The 19,345-nt window shown below is 28.4% G+C and overlaps 5 protein-coding genes across 7 annotated transcripts; 1 reads left to right on the top strand and 4 right to left on the bottom strand.

The window, feature by feature from the left end:
- Positions 1–824: 824 nt before the first annotated feature.
- Positions 825–3,851, bottom strand: LOC113373694 (serine--tRNA ligase, cytoplasmic-like). The gene is made up of 9 exons (XM_026613975.1): positions 3,426–3,851; positions 3,151–3,367; positions 2,911–3,071; positions 1,847–2,016; positions 1,681–1,771; positions 1,512–1,621; positions 1,294–1,440; positions 1,100–1,226; positions 825–1,024 (listed from the first exon to the last, which is right to left on the bottom strand). Exons 1-9 carry the CDS (start codon positions 3,744–3,746, stop codon positions 896–898), a joined length of 1,473 nt encoding a protein of 490 aa, XP_026469760.1. The 5' UTR covers positions 3,747–3,851; the 3' UTR covers positions 825–895.
- Positions 3,852–4,564: 713 nt separating this feature from the next.
- On the bottom strand, positions 4,565–7,490 carry LOC113374366 (serine--tRNA ligase, cytoplasmic-like). Its single transcript, XM_026614462.1, is given in 10 exon segments — positions 4,565–4,768; positions 4,844–4,970; positions 5,038–5,184; positions 5,256–5,365; positions 5,425–5,515; positions 5,591–5,760; positions 6,654–6,814; positions 6,894–7,110; positions 7,169–7,306; positions 7,308–7,490. Coding segments are annotated over 10 exon segments (1,473 nt in total). The 3' UTR covers positions 4,565–4,639.
- A 1,369-nt stretch (positions 7,491–8,859) lies between these two features.
- On the bottom strand, positions 8,860–10,142 carry LOC113375168 (NADH-cytochrome b5 reductase 2). The gene has a single exon (XM_026615122.1). The coding sequence runs from the start codon at positions 9,972–9,974 to the stop codon at positions 9,054–9,056; it is 921 nt and encodes a 306-aa protein (XP_026470907.1). The 5' UTR covers positions 9,975–10,142; the 3' UTR covers positions 8,860–9,053.
- Positions 10,143–12,878: 2,736 nt separating this feature from the next.
- On the bottom strand, positions 12,879–18,851 carry LOC113372805 (solute carrier family 35 member F5-like). Of its 3 annotated transcripts, none has more exons than XM_026613152.1 (8): positions 18,753–18,851; positions 18,332–18,679; positions 18,080–18,232; positions 14,064–14,246; positions 13,817–13,970; positions 13,582–13,741; positions 13,244–13,514; positions 12,879–13,065 (listed from the first exon to the last, which is right to left on the bottom strand). In XM_026613152.1, the coding sequence occupies exons 1-8, from the start codon at positions 18,840–18,842 to the stop codon at positions 13,006–13,008; spliced, it is 1,419 nt and encodes a 472-aa protein (XP_026468937.1). In that variant the 5' UTR covers positions 18,843–18,851; the 3' UTR covers positions 12,879–13,005. The 3 variants fall into 3 exon arrangements, with proteins under 3 accessions (XP_026468937.1, XP_026468944.1, XP_026468932.1); XM_026613159.1 differs by having other exon boundaries at positions 12,879–13,072; positions 13,254–13,514; XM_026613147.1 differs by having other exon boundaries at positions 12,879–13,072; positions 13,269–13,514.
- On the top strand, positions 15,985–17,930 carry LOC113372829 (inactive peptidyl-prolyl cis-trans isomerase shutdown-like). Its single transcript, XM_026613170.1, has 4 exons — positions 15,985–16,145; positions 16,466–16,701; positions 16,758–16,843; positions 16,917–17,930. Exons 1-4 carry the CDS (start codon positions 16,093–16,095, stop codon positions 17,850–17,852), a joined length of 1,311 nt encoding a protein of 436 aa, XP_026468955.1. The 5' UTR covers positions 15,985–16,092; the 3' UTR covers positions 17,853–17,930.
- Positions 18,852–19,345: the final 494 nt, after the last annotated feature.

The following is a 19,345-nucleotide window of genomic DNA, read 5'->3' as shown; positions in this document are numbered from 1 at the left end:
TACAAAACTTATGCATAGATAAGTGTTATAAATGAGACTATTCTTCTAATAGAATTAAATGTTTTGAAATGAACAAAATTTAAAAACATTTACGGAAAAAACGTGACGATAACGGCTGATCAACACTTTTTGTACCATTGTTATACAATTCCTTATCTAATAAATTAAATATTAATTAAAAAAAAATATTTATTTCCAATTTAATTTTTTTTTTTACTTTTCATACTAAGTTCCAATCTTTTCAATAAAACCATAATTCAGGTTTGTTGTTATTAATAAATATTTTACTCATAACTTACATTTTTAAAACTATTCCATCACATGTGGCTGATAGCAAAATTTAAATACCGTTTCTTCTATAACTCAAAATTAAATTCACATAAATTAAAATCACATGGAACTGCCCCATTAAACGACATTAAACAAAACTCTAAAATAAAACAAAACCTATAAAATCTTTTTATTTACTATTAGCAAATTATTTACCAGTCAGTTCACCAAGAACCCTGAATTGAACTTATGTAACATTTCCAAATTCAAAACATAAAACTGGAAAAAATTTCATAACTGTAATATTCTACCTTCTTACCATGTTAGCTAGATTTAATTGAAATTTCACATATATATCACATATAAATAAAATAAAATATTTTATTTTGCATTTTGTATTTTATTTAATAAAAATACAAAGATCAAGAGAAGAGTACTGCAAGATCACTTTATAGAATAAATACATAGCAACATGTCATTTTTATATATAAAAATGAGTAAAGTAATACAAATAACAATAATTAAAAATTAAATGCAAGTTGGATATTACGCCAGCATAAGCTTAGTTATTTTCATGTAATGTTTATAATAAATATGTATTAGATTGCTGGTCAAATTAATAGTATTATTGTTTATCCCCCTCTGCTTTTTTCTTGTTTTTAGCACTTTGTTCCAATTCTATTGGTGGTGGTTTCACAAATGGTATTTCATTTTGATATACTTCAGGCATATATTTCCGAAGTACTTCTGGAACCTGTGTGGGTTTTTTTCAAAAATGAAATAATTAACTATTTACTTGATTACTGTAGCAAATTAAAGGATGTATTACCTTGATACCAGTTTCAGTTTGATGCGTTTCCAAAATTGCACATATCACACGTGTTGTTGCACACATTGTTGCATTTAACATGTGGACATAATCAATTGCGGCATTCATTTTTTTTGTTTGGCCATACCTAGAGTAAAATGAAAATATGTAATTCTCATTTGAAACTGCAATCATTTGAATACAAGTATTTTTACCTCACAAGTAATCTTCTAGCTTGATAATCCAAACAGTTACTGCAGGAAACAAGTTCTCTAAATGCAGATGAACCAGAAAACCAGGCCTCTAAATCTAATTTTTTTGCAGCAGCATGATTCAGTGCACCAGATACAATATTAACTACCCTGTGAATAATGCAAAAATGGGAATGAGAATAATATTGTTTAATAATATGATTTATCTTATTATTATTTACCTATATGGAATTTCTAGAGACTGACAAAATTTCTCAGCATTGTCAATCATCTCATCCATCATTTCCCAAGATTTATTGTCATGAGGAGATGTAAGTACAAATTGTTCAACCTAAAACAAAACAAGGATATAAATAACTCACTGGAATATTTAAAATAAGTAATAATCACCTTTTCAAACTGATGAACACGGAAAATGCCTCTAGTATCTCTGCCATGAGATCCTACTTCTTGTCTAAAACAAGTAGATATACCTGCATATCTGAAAAATATGAGTATAATGTATAAATATTTCTGATATTACAATGATTAATGGAAATGAAATTAGTTTAATTACTTAATAGGTAATGCAGATTCACTTATCCATTCATCCCTATGGAAGGCTGCAATTGGTTGTTCGGAAGTTGCAATTAAATATTTCTCAGAATCGTCTTTGTCTGCACCCTTGCCAATTACTTTATATAATTCTTCATCAAACTGTGATAACTGTGCCACTTCTTGCATGATCTACAAAAATAAATGGAGTGAATAACTTGGATCCATATCAATAGCACAACTATAAAGGAAAAACTTGTAAAGTTTATGCCAAAATTAAAACCTCTTCACGCATAAAGAATGGAATATAGAGAGGTTTGTATCCTTTATTCCATAGCTAATGTAATAATTTGTATCTATGTCCATAACACTACTATAAAGGAAAGTCTCACAAAATTTATGGCAAAATTTAAATACCTCTTTACGCATAAAGAATGGAATATAGAGAGGTTTGTATCCTTTATTCCATAGCAAATGTAATAATTTGGATCTATGTCCGTAATACTACTATAAAGGAAAAACTCATAAAATTTATGGCAAAATTTAAAGACCTCTTTATGCATAAAGAATGGAATATAGAGAGGTTTGTATCCTTTATTCCATAGCAAATGTAATAATTTGGATCTATGTCCATAACACTACTATAAAGGAAAAACTCACAAAATTTATGGCAAAATTTAAAGACCTCTTTATGCATAAAGAATGGAATATAGAGAGGTTTGTATCCTTTATTCCATAGCAAATGTAATAATTTGGATCTATGTCCATAACACTACTATAAAGAAAAAACTCACAAAATTTATGGCAAAATTTAAATACCTCTTCACGCATAAAGAATGGAATATAGAGAGGTTTCTATTCTAATTCCATAGCTAATGTAATAATTTGGATCTATTGTTCATAACACTACTATAAAGGAAAAATTACAAAATTTATGGCAAAATTTAAAGACCTCTTTACGCATAAAGAATGGAATATAGAGAGGTTTGTATGCTTTATTCTATAGCAAATGTAATAATTTGGATCCATATCAATAGCACAACTATAAAGGAAAAACTTGCAAAATTTATGGCAAAATTTGAATACCTCTTTACGCATAAAGAATGGTGTATAGAGTGGTTTGTATCCTTTGTTCCATAGCAAATGTAACGCATGCTGTATTAAAGCATGCTCCAAAAATACAGCAGGACCTGTTAAGTAATAACCACGACCTCCAGATACAGTTGCACCTCTTTCTCCATCCATTCCTAAGAAGTAGTCATATGATAAAAATAAGTTGAGTATATTGTGATAACAAAGATTATGTTAAAATAATATTAGCCATACCATCAATCATGCAAATAAGATCAACATGAGAGTATTTAGTCTTTTTTGTGCAATCACCCCATGTGCGTTCTACTTTATTTTCATCTTCATCATTACTAACGGGAACTGAATCATGTAAATGATTACCAACTTCTCTTAAAGCAGAATTGCGTTTTTGCATTGCTTCAGCCAAATCTTGTTCATTTTGAACGACTGCTTGGTCAATAAGTGTACGAACCTATAGAAAGTAAAAATATTGTTGACAAGAGAAAGGAATTATGAAATAAATCTTATACCTTTTTAATCTGGTTGACAGTTAATGGGACTAATAAATCATTGGTCAAGCTATCTAGATTTTCCTTCACATTGTCTGGAACAGGGTCTGCATCTGAACCCACAGGTTCTTTCTTTTTCATCTTTTCTCCTACGGCTTTACTACACACATTTTTCAATTTATTCCAATTGTCCGCTTTATGTCTCAATTGTCTCCATAAGGAATCTTGATTTATCACTTCTTCTACTAAACCTACATCTTTGAACCTTTTAGTTTGATTTTCCCGAATTTTGTCCGGGTTTCCACCTTTGTCGGCACGAAATAAATCCAAATCCAACACCATTTTGATAATTTATTGAATTGAAATTAAGAGTAAAATAAGTTTTAAAAATTATTCGAGAATTACACAGTGTAGTTTAATAAATATTTTATAAAATCTTTATAGCATATTGTGGGCTGATCAACACTTTTTGTACCATTGTTATACAATTCCTTATCTAATAAATTAAATATTAATTAAAAAAAAATATTTATTTCCAATTTAATTTTTTTTTTTACTTTTCATACTAAGTTCCAATCTTTTCAATAAAACCATAATTCAGGTTTGTTGTTATTAATAAATATTTTACTCATAACTTACATTTTTAAAACTATTCCATCACATGTGGCTGATAGCAAAATTTAAATACCGTTTCTTCTATAACTCAAAATTAAATTCACATAAATTAAAATCACATGGAACTGCCCCATTAAACGACATTAAACAAAACTCTAAAATAAAACAAAACCTATAAAATCTTTTTATTTACTATTAGCAAATTATTTACCAGTCAGTTCACCAAGAACCCTGAATTGAACTTATGTAACATTTCCAAATTCAAAACATAAAACTGGAAAAAATTTCATAACTGTAATATTCTACCTTCTTACCATGTTAGCTAGATTTAATTGAAATTTCACATATATATCACATATAAATAAAATAAAATATTTTATTTTGCATTTTGTATTTTATTTAATAAAAATACAAAGATCAAGAGAAGAGTACTGCAAGATCACTTTATAGAATAAATACATAGCAACATGTCATTTTTATATATAAAAATGAGTAAAGTAATACAAATAACAATAATTAAAAATTAAATGCAAGTTGGATATTACGCCAGCATAAGCTTAGTTATTTTCATGTAATGTTTATAATAAATATGTATTAGATTGCTGGTCAAATTAATAGTATTATTGTTTATCCCCCTCTGCTTTTTTCTTGTTTTTAGCACTTTGTTCCAATTCTATTGGTGGTGGTTTCACAAATGGTATTTCATTTTGATATACTTCAGGCATATATTTCCGAAGTACTTCTGGAACCTGTGTGGGTTTTTTTCAAAAATGAAATAATTAACTATTTACTTGATTACTGTAGCAAATTAAAGGATGTATTACCTTGATACCAGTTTCAGTTTGATGCGTTTCCAAAATTGCACATATCACACGTGTTGTTGCACACATTGTTGCATTTAACATGTGGACATAATCAATTGCGGCATTCATTTTTTTTGTTTGGCCATACCTAGAGTAAAATGAAAATATGTAATTCTCATTTGAAACTGCAATCATTTGAATACAAGTATTTTTACCTCACAAGTAATCTTCTAGCTTGATAATCCAAACAGTTACTGCAGGAAACAAGTTCTCTAAATGCAGATGAACCAGAAAACCAGGCCTCTAAATCTAATTTTTTTGCAGCAGCATGATTCAGTGCACCAGATACAATATTAACTACCCTGTGAATAATGCAAAAATGGGAATGAGAATAATATTGTTTAATAATATGATTTATCTTATTATTATTTACCTATATGGAATTTCTAGAGACTGACAAAATTTCTCAGCATTGTCAATCATCTCATCCATCATTTCCCAAGATTTATTGTCATGAGGAGATGTAAGTACAAATTGTTCAACCTAAAACAAAACAAGGATATAAATAACTCACTGGAATATTTAAAATAAGTAATAATCACCTTTTCAAACTGATGAACACGGAAAATGCCTCTAGTATCTCTGCCATGAGATCCTACTTCTTGTCTAAAACAAGTAGATATACCTGCATATCTGAAAAATATGAGTATAATGTATAAATATTTCTGATATTACAATGATTAATGGAAATGAAATTAGTTTAATTACTTAATAGGTAATGCAGATTCACTTATCCATTCATCCCTATGGAAGGCTGCAATTGGTTGTTCGGAAGTTGCAATTAAATATTTCTCAGAATCGTCTTTGTCTGCACCCTTGCCAATTACTTTATATAATTCTTCATCAAACTGTGATAACTGTGCCACTTCTTGCATGATCTACAAAAATAAATGGAGTGAATAACTTGGATCCATATCAATAGCACAACTATAAAGGAAAAACTTGTAAAGTTTATGCCAAAATTAAAACCTCTTCACGCATAAAGAATGGAATATAGAGAGGTTTGTATCCTTTATTCCATAGCTAATGTAATAATTTGTATCTATGTCCATAACACTACTATAAAGGAAAGTCTCACAAATTTATGGCAAAATTTAAATACCTCTTTACGCATAAAGAATGGAATATAGAGAGGTTTGTATCCTTTATTCCATAGCAAATGTAATAATTTGGATCTATGTCCGTAATACTACTATAAAGGAAAAACTCATAAAATTTATGGCAAAATTTAAAGACCTCTTTATGCATAAAGAATGGAATATAGAGAGGTTTGTATCCTTTATTCCATAGCAAATGTAATAATTTGGATCTATGTCCATAACACTACTATAAAGGAAAAACTCACAAAATTTATGGCAAAATTTAAAGACCTCTTTATGCATAAAGAATGGAATATAGAGAGGTTTGTATCCTTTATTCCATAGCAAATGTAATAATTTGGATCTATGTCCATAACACTACTATAAAGAAAAAACTCACAAAATTTATGGCAAAATTTAAATACCTCTTCACGCATAAAGAATGGAATATAGAGAGGTTTCTATTCTAATTCCATAGCTAATGTAATAATTTGGATCTATTGTTCATAACACTACTATAAAGGAAAAATTACAAAATTTATGGCAAAATTTAAAGACCTCTTTACGCATAAAGAATGGAATATAGAGAGGTTTGTATGCTTTATTCTATAGCAAATGTAATAATTTGGATCCATATCAATAGCACAACTATAAAGGAAAAACTTGCAAAATTTATGGCAAAATTTGAATACCTCTTTACGCATAAAGAATGGTGTATAGAGTGGTTTGTATCCTTTGTTCCATAGCAAATGTAACGCATGCTGTATTAAAGCATGCTCCAAAAATACAGCAGGACCTGTTAAGTAATAACCACGACCTCCAGATACAGTTGCACCTCTTTCTCCATCCATTCCTAAGAAGTAGTCATATGATAAAAATAAGTTGAGTATATTGTGATAACAAAGATTATGTTAAAATAATATTAGCCATACCATCAATCATGCAAATAAGATCAACATGAGAGTATTTAGTCTTTTTTGTGCAATCACCCCATGTGCGTTCTACTTTATTTTCATCTTCATCATTACTAACGGGAACTGAATCATGTAAATGATTACCAACTTCTCTTAAAGCAGAATTGCGTTTTTGCATTGCTTCAGCCAAATCTTGTTCATTTTGAACGACTGCTTGGTCAATAAGTGTACGAACCTATAGAAAGTAAAAATATTGTTGACAAGAGAAAGGAATTATGAAATAAATCTTATACCTTTTTAATCTGATTGACAGTTAATGGGACTAATAAATCATTGGTCAAGCTATCTAGATTTTCCTTCACATTGTCTGGAACAGGGTCTGCATCTGAACCCACAGGTTCTTTCTTTTTCATCTTTTCTCCTACGGCTTTTACTACACACATTTTTCAATTTATTCCAATTGTCCGCTTTATGTCTCAATTGTCTCCATAAGGAATCTTGATTTATCACTTCTTCTACTAAACCTACATCTTTGAACCTTTTAGTTTGATTTTCCCGAATTTTGTCCGGGTTTCCACCTTTGTCGGCACGAAATAAATCCAAATCCAACACCATTTTGATAATTTATTGAATTGAAATTAAGAGTAAAATAAGTTTTAAAAATTATTCGAGAATTACACAGTGTAGTTTAATAAATATTTTATAAAAATCTTTATAGCATATTGTGATTTAAATGATGCAATCAGTTCTTCGTATCAGACGTCAACAACGTGCTACTGACCTGACGAGCCGGCGAAAAAATTGGTGTTACCAGATGATAAAAGACTGAGAAGGTATTTTAGTCCAGAAACAAACCAGCAAAATTTAACGCTTTTAATGGCTTTTAAACTCAATTTAATTTAAACATTTTTAATATTTGGCATAAGTTCTCCGCCTGTAATTATATAAGTAGTATACTTTTAAATTTTTTGTAATTTTCTTTTTCTTGTAGATAACAATGTACTTAAATATCTGAGAAAATTGGACTTTTCTGTCAATGTTTTTGAATGATATTTTGCCTATTTATTTAATTTCAAGTCTAAACATTAACTGGAATAATTAAATGCTCTTTTTATACATTGTTTAAAGAAACATCAAAAGTACAATAAAGTCTCTTAAGCTTTGAGCACGTGCTCAGTATTGCGGACCTACCTCAACAACCATTATGTTCGCTTTTGAATTCCTCTCCAAAACGTTTTAAAGTACGTTAAAAATCAAATATTGAAAACTTGTATTTTTAATTTATAATTATTAATCTAGTTTTGTTACTCCACAATCTATAAAAATCTAATACTTGACTTCCCCTAGGGCATGTTATATTAATTGCAAAAAAATCGAAAATGTAAATTTTTATATATCTTTACGTTTCAGGGGTTTCTGAACATTTTGACATACCTCAGAAAAAATGAATGTGTGTATATGTGTATGTGTGTGTGTATGTGCAGATATAAATTTTCGTCGTCGATTTCGGAAACACGGTTCAACCGATTTCAATTATTCAAAAAACATTCGATTCCTATTAATAAGGAGACGTGCTGATTAGCTTTTGGCATAGGCAGGTCTTGTCTAGCCGTTTCGAAGATACGGGGCAAAAAGTGCCAAAAACGGTAACTCGAGTTTCCAGCAATTTGCCTTAAGACACGATGCCATACACCACAAGTTATAAATTATTAATTTAACTTTGTTACTTCTCAATCTACCAAAGAGTAAAATTTAATGCTTTCAATTTAATGATATTTGAAAATCATTTCATTAACTTGTTTTACACATTCAATATTGTAATTACTTATAAGGAGAGTAACATCTCATCTCTAATTAATATTTAGGAAACTTTTAGTATTCTGCAGACAAAACTATTTTAATATAAGAAAGTATTTATTAAGTATTCTAGGAGATTCGGAAAGAAATTAAAACAACAATTATAAACATATATTTTAAAAAAGTCTTTTATCAATAGTCTTTTATAAAGCACTTTCTACCAGGATACAATTTAAATTACATTCTATAAATAAAAAAGCTTACTATTAAAATGAACATAAATACCAGAATGCCATAAGTGTCTTTTCTCTCTTATATACATAATAACATTTCAATAAATATTTGTATAAAAATAATATCTGAAATATGTACATAACTAAATTAATAGGCAAATCTCATTTCAGGATTATATCCTAATTTATCCAGACTAGGCTGGCATGCAAATTTGATCATTGGTGGAGGACCACACATAAGCACTAGAGTATCATCGGAAGGAGGAAACAAATGTTCTGCAATCATGTCTGAGTTTATAAAACCAGTGCTATATTTCCAATTGTCTGGTGGGCTATCAAGAGTATACCATAATTTAAATTGAGTTGGATCATTTTTAGCAATTTCTTCCAATCTATCACGCACTAATATATCCTTTTCAGTCTGGTTTGCAAATATCAAAGCGATTTCAGTTTGATCTGAGGGTTTTTTAACAATTTCCTCAACTAACTGAAGCATTGGTGTAATTCCTGTACCACCAGCTATCATATTTACTCGTTTTGCATGAACTAGAGCAGGTGGATCTTTACGTAACTTTTTGATTGAAAAATTTCCAGCACCTAAATAAATCAGTCTTCCTGATGGACCTCGCACATCAATTGTATCACCCAATTCTAAAGACTCTAAATGTTGACTCAGTTTGCCACCTTCTGGAAACTTGGGATGTACATTTTTAAAATAAACTTTAACAACTAAATCCACATATCCCTTATGGTCATCGCTTGTAATAGGTGTGTATGAACGTACTGTAAGTTCATCATTAATTGTTGCAGACAAATGTATGTGCTGACCCACTGGAAGTCCTAAAACATGTTCAGCAGAAGGTAATCCAAATCTGTATCTCCTAGTATCATGACTTATTTCTTCTTTTTCTATCAAAGGTAAAGCATATTTTACATTGGGATCTAGAAGTGTCTTTTTAACGCCCGGTTTTTTAGATTTATTTAGCACTTTCTTTAAAACAATTACACCGACAATTACTCCAATAGCCACGATGACGGGCATCAAAACAGCACACTGACAATCTACCATATTAATATTTATTAACTTGGTTATTCATAAATAATGTATTATTCAACCTGTTATGCAAACATGTTATACAATATCAAAATGTCAGACGATTTGAACAGTGAATCATAAAAGTACAATTAGAAATTAGAATTAGTATACAATCAGTTCAAGGTTATCTTAACATGCGGCGAGGGCAAATTCGAAGTATTACCTGATACAAATGTATGCATACAAGACAGGAATCGAAAATTAATAAGATGGTAGTTTTCATAGATAAGATAGTTAAATTATACAAAATATATAAATTACAATTAATAGTCGATTTATGCATTATTGGCATATCATATGATGTGTATTAAATAATCGACTTAATGAATATATTAAGTATGGGAGCTTTATATTGATAGAAACCATTGCGCATATTATTCAGTTTTTCTAAATATGTTAGTTATTTTGTTACAAATTTATTCAATAATTTTAATCAAATATTTTCAATCCACTTTTGTGATTCATTTCAAATATAACATAAAATATAACTAGTGGGGTGGGTGGCATCGTGCCTTAAGGCAAATTGCTGGAACTTCCCGTACCGTAACGAAATGTTCGAGGAATATTGAATGTTTTCAAATAGATTATTATAAATATTGTAACATTGTCTAATATTTATAAGAATTATATCAACTGAATTGCAGAGTTGAAATTATTTGTTTAAAGTATATTAGAACTATAGTCAGAATTAAAAATAAAATCTGAATTATTTTCGACATACAAAAAATTTAAAAAAAAAAAAATTTTTTTTTTCAAAATCAATTATTTTGTTAAGACAAGCAGAAAGTTCTTTGAATCAATTGAATCGACGCTTAGTTCTCTCAAAAACTGCCATTTTTTGTACATTTAGCTCTGTATCTCCGAAATGGCTGGGCCTGCCTTTGCGAAAAACTAATAACCCCTTCTCCCAATCATTACTAATTGAATGTTTTTTAGATCATTCAAATCGGATGCTCCGTTCTCTCAAAAACATTTCTATTTTCTGCACTCGTTGCTCCGTATCCCCGAAACGGCTGGCTTCGCCAAAAACTAATCAGCTCTTTTCCCTATCAATAGAAATCGAATGTTTTTTGAACCAATCAAATCGGTTGATTCGTGCGCCCGAAAACGTGGGCGAAAATTTGTATCCATACATACATACACACACACACACATCCATTTTTTCTGAAGTATGCCAAAACGTTCAGAAACCTTCAAAACGTCGAGAAATGTAAAAAATTTCAATTCCGATTTTCGGCCCATTACAGTAACTTACCCTACGGGAAGTTAAAAATATGTCATCTTCCTATAAGATTCCCATAGCACATCTATCTATTAAGGAAGTTATACCTGGTTACTCCTGGTTAATTATATTGAGGGAATCATATCATCCAATTTGGTACAAATTTTCTCAAACATGTTAGTTATTTTTGTAATATATTTGTCTAATAATATATTTCAAATATTTTCTTTAACTAACTAAATATTTTCAATTCACCACTCGGTTCATTTCAAATATTATAATAAAAATAGAAAGGTATCAAATTCCTATAAGATTCCCATAGCCTTTATTCCCATTCCCTTTATAACGCCTAAATGTATATGCAAGCACTCCATATATTCACGATACATAAATAAAAGAAGAGTACACAATATATAATAATAATAAAAGTAGTATATATTAGGGACATCCATCAACAAAGTAAACAGATATCAAGTAATATTACAATGAGATCGATTAACGCAAACATTTTCATTATTAATAGTAAATAGTGCAGATTTTATTGGATGGACAATTAATGATTAATTTGGCAATTAATTTGACAAAGTACATTAAGCTATTTAGCATACTTAATTAAGTATTTAAAATATAAATGAAATAATATTAATAATTGAATTAATTTAATTCAATAATTAATAAAAAAATTCATTTAATTAATAATAAAACAAATTAATAATAAATTAATTTAATTTAATTAATAATAAAACTAAACTAAATAAAATAAAATTTAGTTTAATTAATAATAAAACAAATGCATACATTTTAGTTCATATTTCATGTTTATATTTCTTGGCTTGAATGATGCCAAGAATAATCCACTTCTTTGGGAAGTTAAACTATACAAGTTAGACACATTTTAAAAACAAACGGCTATTTTATTTCATATTCATTATTTTTGAACATAATATATTTTCATTTATAACATATTAAATTCATGTCGTTCTATAACATGCATCTATACCATATCTATACATATATGTACTCATCATTTCAAAAATATAGGTACTAATGCATAATTTAGCACATAAGTTTTTAATATACGTTCCAATACAGTCTATTTATAATACTAACATAAAAATTACATTCTGAAGTTCATCACATATTTTATAGTACATAATTTATATTTAATAATATAAAGATTGTAATTGAGCGTAAAGTAATACTTATTATTTATTATTTTATACATGTAATTTTATTATATGTGTCAAAAATAAGGCTAACATCTGGTTTCTATAACTTATATTAGAACTAATTAATGAAAAAATATAAAATTTAAAATCATATAAATTTATTTTTATAAAATTAAAAGAGTGCACTAAAATAATACAAATCCTGCAAAGTTTTAATGAATGCAAAAATAAATTTGACTAGTATCAAAGTGATTATTCGGCCATGATAAATCAAATTTTAAAATACGTTTTTAAATAACTTGATAAATATAAATAATTCCTAAACATAAATAAAATAAACTTAACAAAATAAAGACTCAACTAATTTGTATTAACTGCTTTTATATAAATAGGAATGCTTATTTGTGATTAAAATTTAGAGTACTTGCATTATTGTTTTTTTTATTCTATCGCAACTATTTACTATCAATATAATTTATTTATATAAATATTTAGGATTTTATATACAAAAATTTACTATTTAATGAATTAATACTTCTCATAAATCATCACAAATTTACAGTAAATGTACAATACCTACAGATTTATATTTGAATAAAATTTTAATAAAACTTTATGCTTCATGATCTCCAGAATTTATTCCTATTAAAGCTTCTGTTTGTTCATCAAAATCCTTTAATCTAAAATTAAACAATGAATAATTAAAATTAACTCAATACACTAGATGTTAAAAAATTTAATTGACATTTTCACAAAAGAATAAAATTTTGAAGTAATAGAAGTAGTTGATAAAAACTAATCTTAAGTGATTGTATATATTAACTATCGAATTGTTTACATATTTCATTTACAATAAAGGACTTGATTTTATTGTACCTGAGTTGTTGTCTTTTTTTACAAATAAATTTGTACAGTCTCTTAATAATAGCCATCACAGGATCCCAATTGTCATAATGAGCTAATAATGTTACAGCAAAAAATGCTACAAGCATCGGAACAGTTCCCAGATAAAACATCATTGAATAGTTTACTCGTTTTAGTAATACATCTGCCAGCATCGACATTGGTATTGTTAAAGATATCGCAACTGTTGCAATTAAGGAAGATGTTAGAAAACAACCCCTAAAATAATAACATAAGTTTTAATTAAATCTATAAAATAAACTATTGATTTTTTTATTTATCTCACCACAGCCATAAAACTTCTGAAAGTACTGTACCCACAATACCATTTGCTAATAAAAATAACCATTGTTGTCTAGTCGGCCACTCAAACATTTCCAAGTTGCTATAATGAAATATGAATAATGCTGGCCATAACAAAACTAGATTAAATAAACCTACAAAACCTGAAAGTATATTCATAAGGGTAATTCTGAGACTATATTATCTTTAAGGATAAAAACAAATGAGTAGTTATTTACCAAAAAATAGTGGAATGTCCATTTTATCTTCATGGTCAACTTTGCGTCTAAGAAATACAAGATAGGCTGCATAAAATAGTGCGCTGACTAAAGCCAATACAACACCTGTAGGTACTTTTTTATCTATTTGTATGTCAGAAAATGTCACTAAAGCCTATAAACATAATAGAATAAATCGTAAGAATAGTAATAACATAAATGAAGACATTATTGAAATTTGAATATGAAAAAATAGTTTGACACTCACAACACCTGTGATGCTTAAACAAACTGCAATTAATTTGGATATAGTAAATCTATCTCCGATATTAGAAGGGAATAAAGCAGCTAAAACAAGTGTGAATAAACTTGACGTTGAAGATAAAACTGTAACCGTAGCAGCTTCTGTTTGTGATAATGCCAGCTGAAATGTGTAATTAGCAGCAAACCACTGTGAAATAATAAATACATGGTAAGAACATGAAATTATAATTATTATATCTTAACTATATTAAAGAGTGATTGAATTGATTATGTAAAGGGTGAATATTACAGTTCTATTATTAGAATTTAACATAAGAATGTTTTAAATGGTGATTAAGATTTAGAACTTCAATATATATTTAAAAATATATATATTTTAATTAAAAATAAGTATTTGGTTTCAAAATAATAGATAGTATTAAAATTGTGCTAGTCGCTGTGAAAATTGTATTAAGATTTGTTGTAATAATACAGAATTATGTAAATTTTAATATAATTCAGTAAAAACATTATATAAAATAATATTGTATCAAATTTTATCTTGAATGAAGCCATTATTAACTTCCCGTAGGGCAAGTTATAGTAATCGCAAAAAAATCGAAAATGAAAATTTTTGCATTTCTCGACGTTTCAAAGGTTTCTGAATATTTTGGCATACCTTAGAAAAAATGGATGTATGTGTGTGTGTGTGTGTATGTATGTGCGGATACAAATTTTCGTCGACGATTTCGGGAACACCGATCAACCGATTTGAATAATTCAAAGAACATTCGATTCTTATTGATAAGGAGACGTGCTGATTAGTTTTTGGCAAAGGCAGGTCTAGCCGTTCCGAAGATACGGGGCAAAAAGTGCCGAAAACGGTAACTCAGTTTTTAAGAGAACGGAGAGTCCAATTTTAATAATTCAAAAAACATTTTACTTGTATTGACAAAGTGAAGAACCGATCAAATTTTCATAAAGGCAGGTCTAGCGGTTTCGGAGAACTAATGAAAAAAGTAAAAAAAAAAATGACATTTGGCGGTCAAAAATGATCATTAGACATATGCACATCAAATTATCAGATATTTTATAGAGATTTTAACAATAAGTAAATTTGGTTTACATTCCTATGGGTTCCGTACCAATGTTTATGCGTTAGACGGCGGCGCGGCGCTTACGCGCTTTATATTTTGTCTCTATGCAGTTAAAGCAGTACGATTGCTTTGAAAAAAAAATCAGATCCTCCAACATATGTCGAAATAATGAAAACATTTTTTTTCAAAAAAAAATTAAAAAAAAAAATAAAAAAAAAATTTTTTTCAATTTTTTTTTTCAAAAAAAAAAGTAATTTTTTGTCAAATTTATAGTTTCTCAAAAATCTTATTTTTTCGAAGTAATTTTTTTTCAAAAATGTTAATCGTTTTTAAAAAAAATAATAATATTTGGTACGGGAAGTTCCAGCAATTTGCCTTAAGGCACGATGCCCTAATTGCCTTAAGACAGAATTCCACTTACAGCTAGTTATATCTTACTATATTAAAGAGTGATTGAATTGATTATGCAAAGGGTGAATATTACAGTTCTATTATTAGAATTTAACATAAGAACATTTTAAATGGTGATTAAAATTTAAAACTTCAATATATATTTCAAAATAATAGATAGTATTAAAATTGTGCTAGACGCTGTGAAAATTGTATTAAGATTTGTCGTAATAATACGGAATTATGTAAATTTTAATATAATTCAGTAAAAACATTATATAAAATAATATTGTATCAAATTTTATTTTATCTTTATGAATGAAGCCATTATTCATATTTCAGTTCTTCCATCGAATTTGCAAGGTCATGTGGTGACCACGTGTGAGCTATGGACCAATCATAAAAAAGATGTCATGCGTACTGTAAATTGAACCAATCACGAAGCAGGACACTTTTGCATGTTTTGGTTTTAACACCACGCACGTTTCTTGCATACATTTGTGTACACCAAAAGCATTATTTTATAATTGTCACTTATTAGATTTTAAATAATAATTGACAATAACAATGGACAACATGGATATCCCAGGAGACATTCTGACAGAAGGCTTTAAATTGAGGTATACTTGTCGATAGTAATATTATAATAAAATTGTTTAGCATAACTGAACTTCTAGGTTATTTAACGTCTACTTAAACTTTCATTAAACTTGATTCAAGTTATGGTTGTAAACGAATTAATGTAGTATTACTTCGTTAACGATTTTGTTTAAATCCTTGCCTTTTTTAAGAAATTCATTGAAATATATTTTTATATATTTTGAGTGATTTTTTTTTTGCATAGCCTTTGTAAATTGCAATCCATTTTAAACGTAATTCTTACTTTCCTATATGTAAATATATCAGTACATGTTCTCAAAGTCTTCTTATATAATTATAGTGATTTATTGGACAAGGGTGTAACCATAACTTTAGACAATAATCCAGAGAAAAGGGTTTATGATTACTATGAGAATGACTTTTTTGAAACTCCATCTCGCAAGGAAAGCTATGAAAGAGGTGCTCCGGGAGAACAGAGCTTTGAAGAAATATCAGCACGCATGACCAATGTAGATGATACGGGATTGATAAAAAAAGCCCTTCTCAAGCAAGGGTACGGAGCAAAAGTAGCTGAAGGTAATAGAACATTTTATAATCCATAATAAATGATATTATAAGATACCCATTTCCAGGTGCTCATGTTCTAATCCATTATAATGGATTTTGGGATGGTGAGAATGTATCTTTTGATTCAACTCTGCTGCGTGAAGACCCAAAAGTAACTATCTTAACTTTAATTTGAACACCTTTCAAACCTCTAAAGATTTCATTAAAAAAATTATTATTTCTAGTCATTTATTATTGGTGAAGGAGAGATATTGCCAGGAATAGAAGAAGCTGTGAAAACTATGACTCAAGGTGAAGAAGCTGAATTTCTTGTGTCTTATACATTACTTTTTGGAGAGGCTGGTTGTCCCCCACGTGTAAGACCAAAAGCTGATGCGCTATTTTATATTAATGTTGTCAGAGTAATTGAACATTATAAGGATTCTATTATGTATAAAAGCCAACAGAGTACTGAGAAAAAATTTGAAGATGTGTACAAGTATGCGAAATCTTTACATCAAAATGGGCTGGAAGCATTTAAGCTCAACAATTTAGAAGCAACTTTGAAATATTTTCATAAGGCAGTAAATATTATGGAATTTTCTCAACAAAGTTGTGAGGCAGAACAAGAAATGCAGAAGGCTTTGCTAATAAAACTCTACACAAATTTGGCAGTTTGTTATAACAAACGAAATAATCCTAAAAGAGCTTGCATTATGTGCAATGAGTTAGCTAGAATCACTAATATCAACACTAATTGCAAAGTTTTGTACCAAAAGGCAATTGCATTACAAAACCTAGGAGAATATGAACGTGCAAAAGCCTTATTGATGAAAGCAAAAAATTTGAAACCAACTGATGAAGATATTAACAAACGATTAATAAATCTAGTAGATTTAATAGAACAAGAAACTAAGCAAGAAAAGGCTATATGTGCAAAAATATTCAATTTGAAGCCTGATCAGAATCCATCAAAAAAAGATGAAACACTGGAAACTTATCAGAATAAAAAAATCTTAGACATTGTTGAGCAATTCCAGGCATCAAATAGTACTGAACTCACATTATCATTATTTTTGTCTACGAATGATGTGAATTATATTAAAGTTTTGTTAAGTAACCCAAAATACAAAATGACATTGCAGAAGGTGATGGATAATTATATACTTAAGAAAAAATAAGAACCAACCAGTATTATGCTTTATATCTTAGAAAACTTACTCTATTTTGGATAATTATATACTTAAGAAAAAATAAGAAGCAACCAGTATTATGCTTTGTATCTTAGAAAACTTACTCTATTTTGTATTTTTGTTTTTTTATAAATAGACATCCTAATGGAAAAATCTAAAGTTTAATAAAAAGTATTACTTATATAAATGTGTTTTAAAATTGTATCAAAGCTTACCAATAAGCAGAATAACAAAGCAATTTTTGCTATTCTTTGTGTGGGCAAACGATTTGCGGCCCGCCGTGCAGCCTCGCTTGCCCTTAAACTTGCGTGGTAAGATAATCTTGCCAATAATGCTTCTGTTGCTCCATTATCAGGCATTTGCCGTACCTTAAGCATAAGTATAAATTAAGATAAATAATAAAGCATTTCTAATAAGTGTAAATCAATTTTAGAATAAATATCACAACTTAGGAATTTATTATTCACCTCAGCTAATTTATTAAATCTAACACTTCTAATACTTCCATCATCACTGTCGGAAGTACAATCCGCTTGATGCATATCTTCGGAACATGTTTCTCTATTAGGGGTTTTAACAGGAACAAATACAGGTTCTCCTAAACTTGTTGGAGAATTGTCTTCCACTGTAAAGTTCTCATCATCATGTGGTTCAGAAACCAATAAGTAAGAAGGACTTTTATAGGGATCTACATTTGTATAATAGTCTCTCCATGGAGGCCACAGGCATAGACCAAATAAATAGAATGTAAACAATGATGTTTTTAAGTATGTAGAAAAAAATGGTTTTTCATACTCTTGGTTATGATATATATACTGAAAACAAAAGTAATGTTTAATACATGATAACAAATGTTTAATTTAATAAACATTTATAGTTATCTCTTACTTTAGTTAGCTCTGATGACGAAACCCATATAATATCTACTAACAGTAACACAAACAGTCCAAGAAAAAGTCTTTGATTTTTATTAAGCATAGCACCAAGGGAAAGATTTGCTTTATCATCTGCAACACTCATTTTCTCTTTAACCTCAAAACAGTGCTAAAATTAAAAAATTTAAAGATAAACATCACTATTTATTAAATAATAAAAAATAAAAAAGAAATCTCCAAGAACATTTTATATAATTAAAAATAGCAATATTCTATATTGTAAATATTTACCTATTATTAACATGATTTTTAATAAAAATATTATATAAAAATAACATATTTAATTTATTCTTGATGATTTAGAAACACTTTCAACTTAAATTTCATTTTTAAAATCATTCGTTACAAATTAATATTATTAAAATATTTACAATTGGTTATTGCGACAAATGTCAAAATTTGATAATAGAGATGTCATATTGGATTTAATTGTGATTCGCAGGGTCGCCATCCTTTAAAAATTGAGAGCCAAATTTAAATCGACGAAATAAACAAATTGCGCAAGAATATATTAATATAATTTTTTTCTTTTACGTAATTAGCAAT

Source organism: Ctenocephalides felis, unplaced genomic scaffold (assembly GCF_003426905.1).
Source record: "Ctenocephalides felis isolate EL2017-DRISC unplaced genomic scaffold, ASM342690v1 CF-g0.4_SCAFFOLD_00845, whole genome shotgun sequence".
NCBI classification, from domain to species: domain Eukaryota; kingdom Metazoa; phylum Arthropoda; class Insecta; order Siphonaptera; family Pulicidae; genus Ctenocephalides; species Ctenocephalides felis.
Note: the sequence above shows the minus strand (reverse complement) of the source record. Positions and strands in the feature narration are given on the sequence as shown.

Bases quoted from the DNA above. Each gene is read 5' to 3' on its own strand.
- LOC113373694 (XM_026613975.1), bottom strand. From the start codon at position 3,746: ATGGTGTTGGATTTGGATTTATTTCGTGCCGACAAAGGTGGAAACCCG. The intron at 2,017-2,910 runs GTATTCAAATTT...TTATTTTTGTAG, and splicing joins CATTCTTTATGCGTAAAGAG to ATCATGCAAGAAGTGGCACA. The intron at 1,441-1,511 runs GTAAATAATAAT...CATTATTCACAG, and splicing joins TCTCTAGAAATTCCATATAG to GGTAGTTAATATTGTATCTG.
- LOC113375168 (XM_026615122.1), bottom strand. From the start codon at position 9,974: ATGGTAGATTGTCAGTGTGCTGTTTTGATGCCCGTCATCGTGGCTATT.
- LOC113372805 (XM_026613152.1), bottom strand. From the start codon at position 18,842: ATGCTTAATAAAAATCAAAGACTTTTTCTTGGACTGTTTGTGTTACTG. The intron at 18,680-18,752 runs GTAAGAGATAAC...TTTTGTTTTCAG, and splicing joins CGTCATCAGAGCTAACTAAA to TATATATATCATAACCAAGA. The intron at 18,233-18,331 runs GTGAATAATAAA...CTTATGCTTAAG, and splicing joins GATTTAATAAATTAGCTGAG to GTACGGCAAATGCCTGATAA.
- LOC113372829 (XM_026613170.1), top strand. From the start codon at position 16,093: ATGGACAACATGGATATCCCAGGAGACATTCTGACAGAAGGCTTTAAA. The intron at 16,146-16,465 runs GTATACTTGTCG...ATATAATTATAG, and splicing joins ACAGAAGGCTTTAAATTGAG to TGATTTATTGGACAAGGGTG. The intron at 16,702-16,757 runs GTAATAGAACAT...ACCCATTTCCAG, and splicing joins CGGAGCAAAAGTAGCTGAAG to GTGCTCATGTTCTAATCCAT.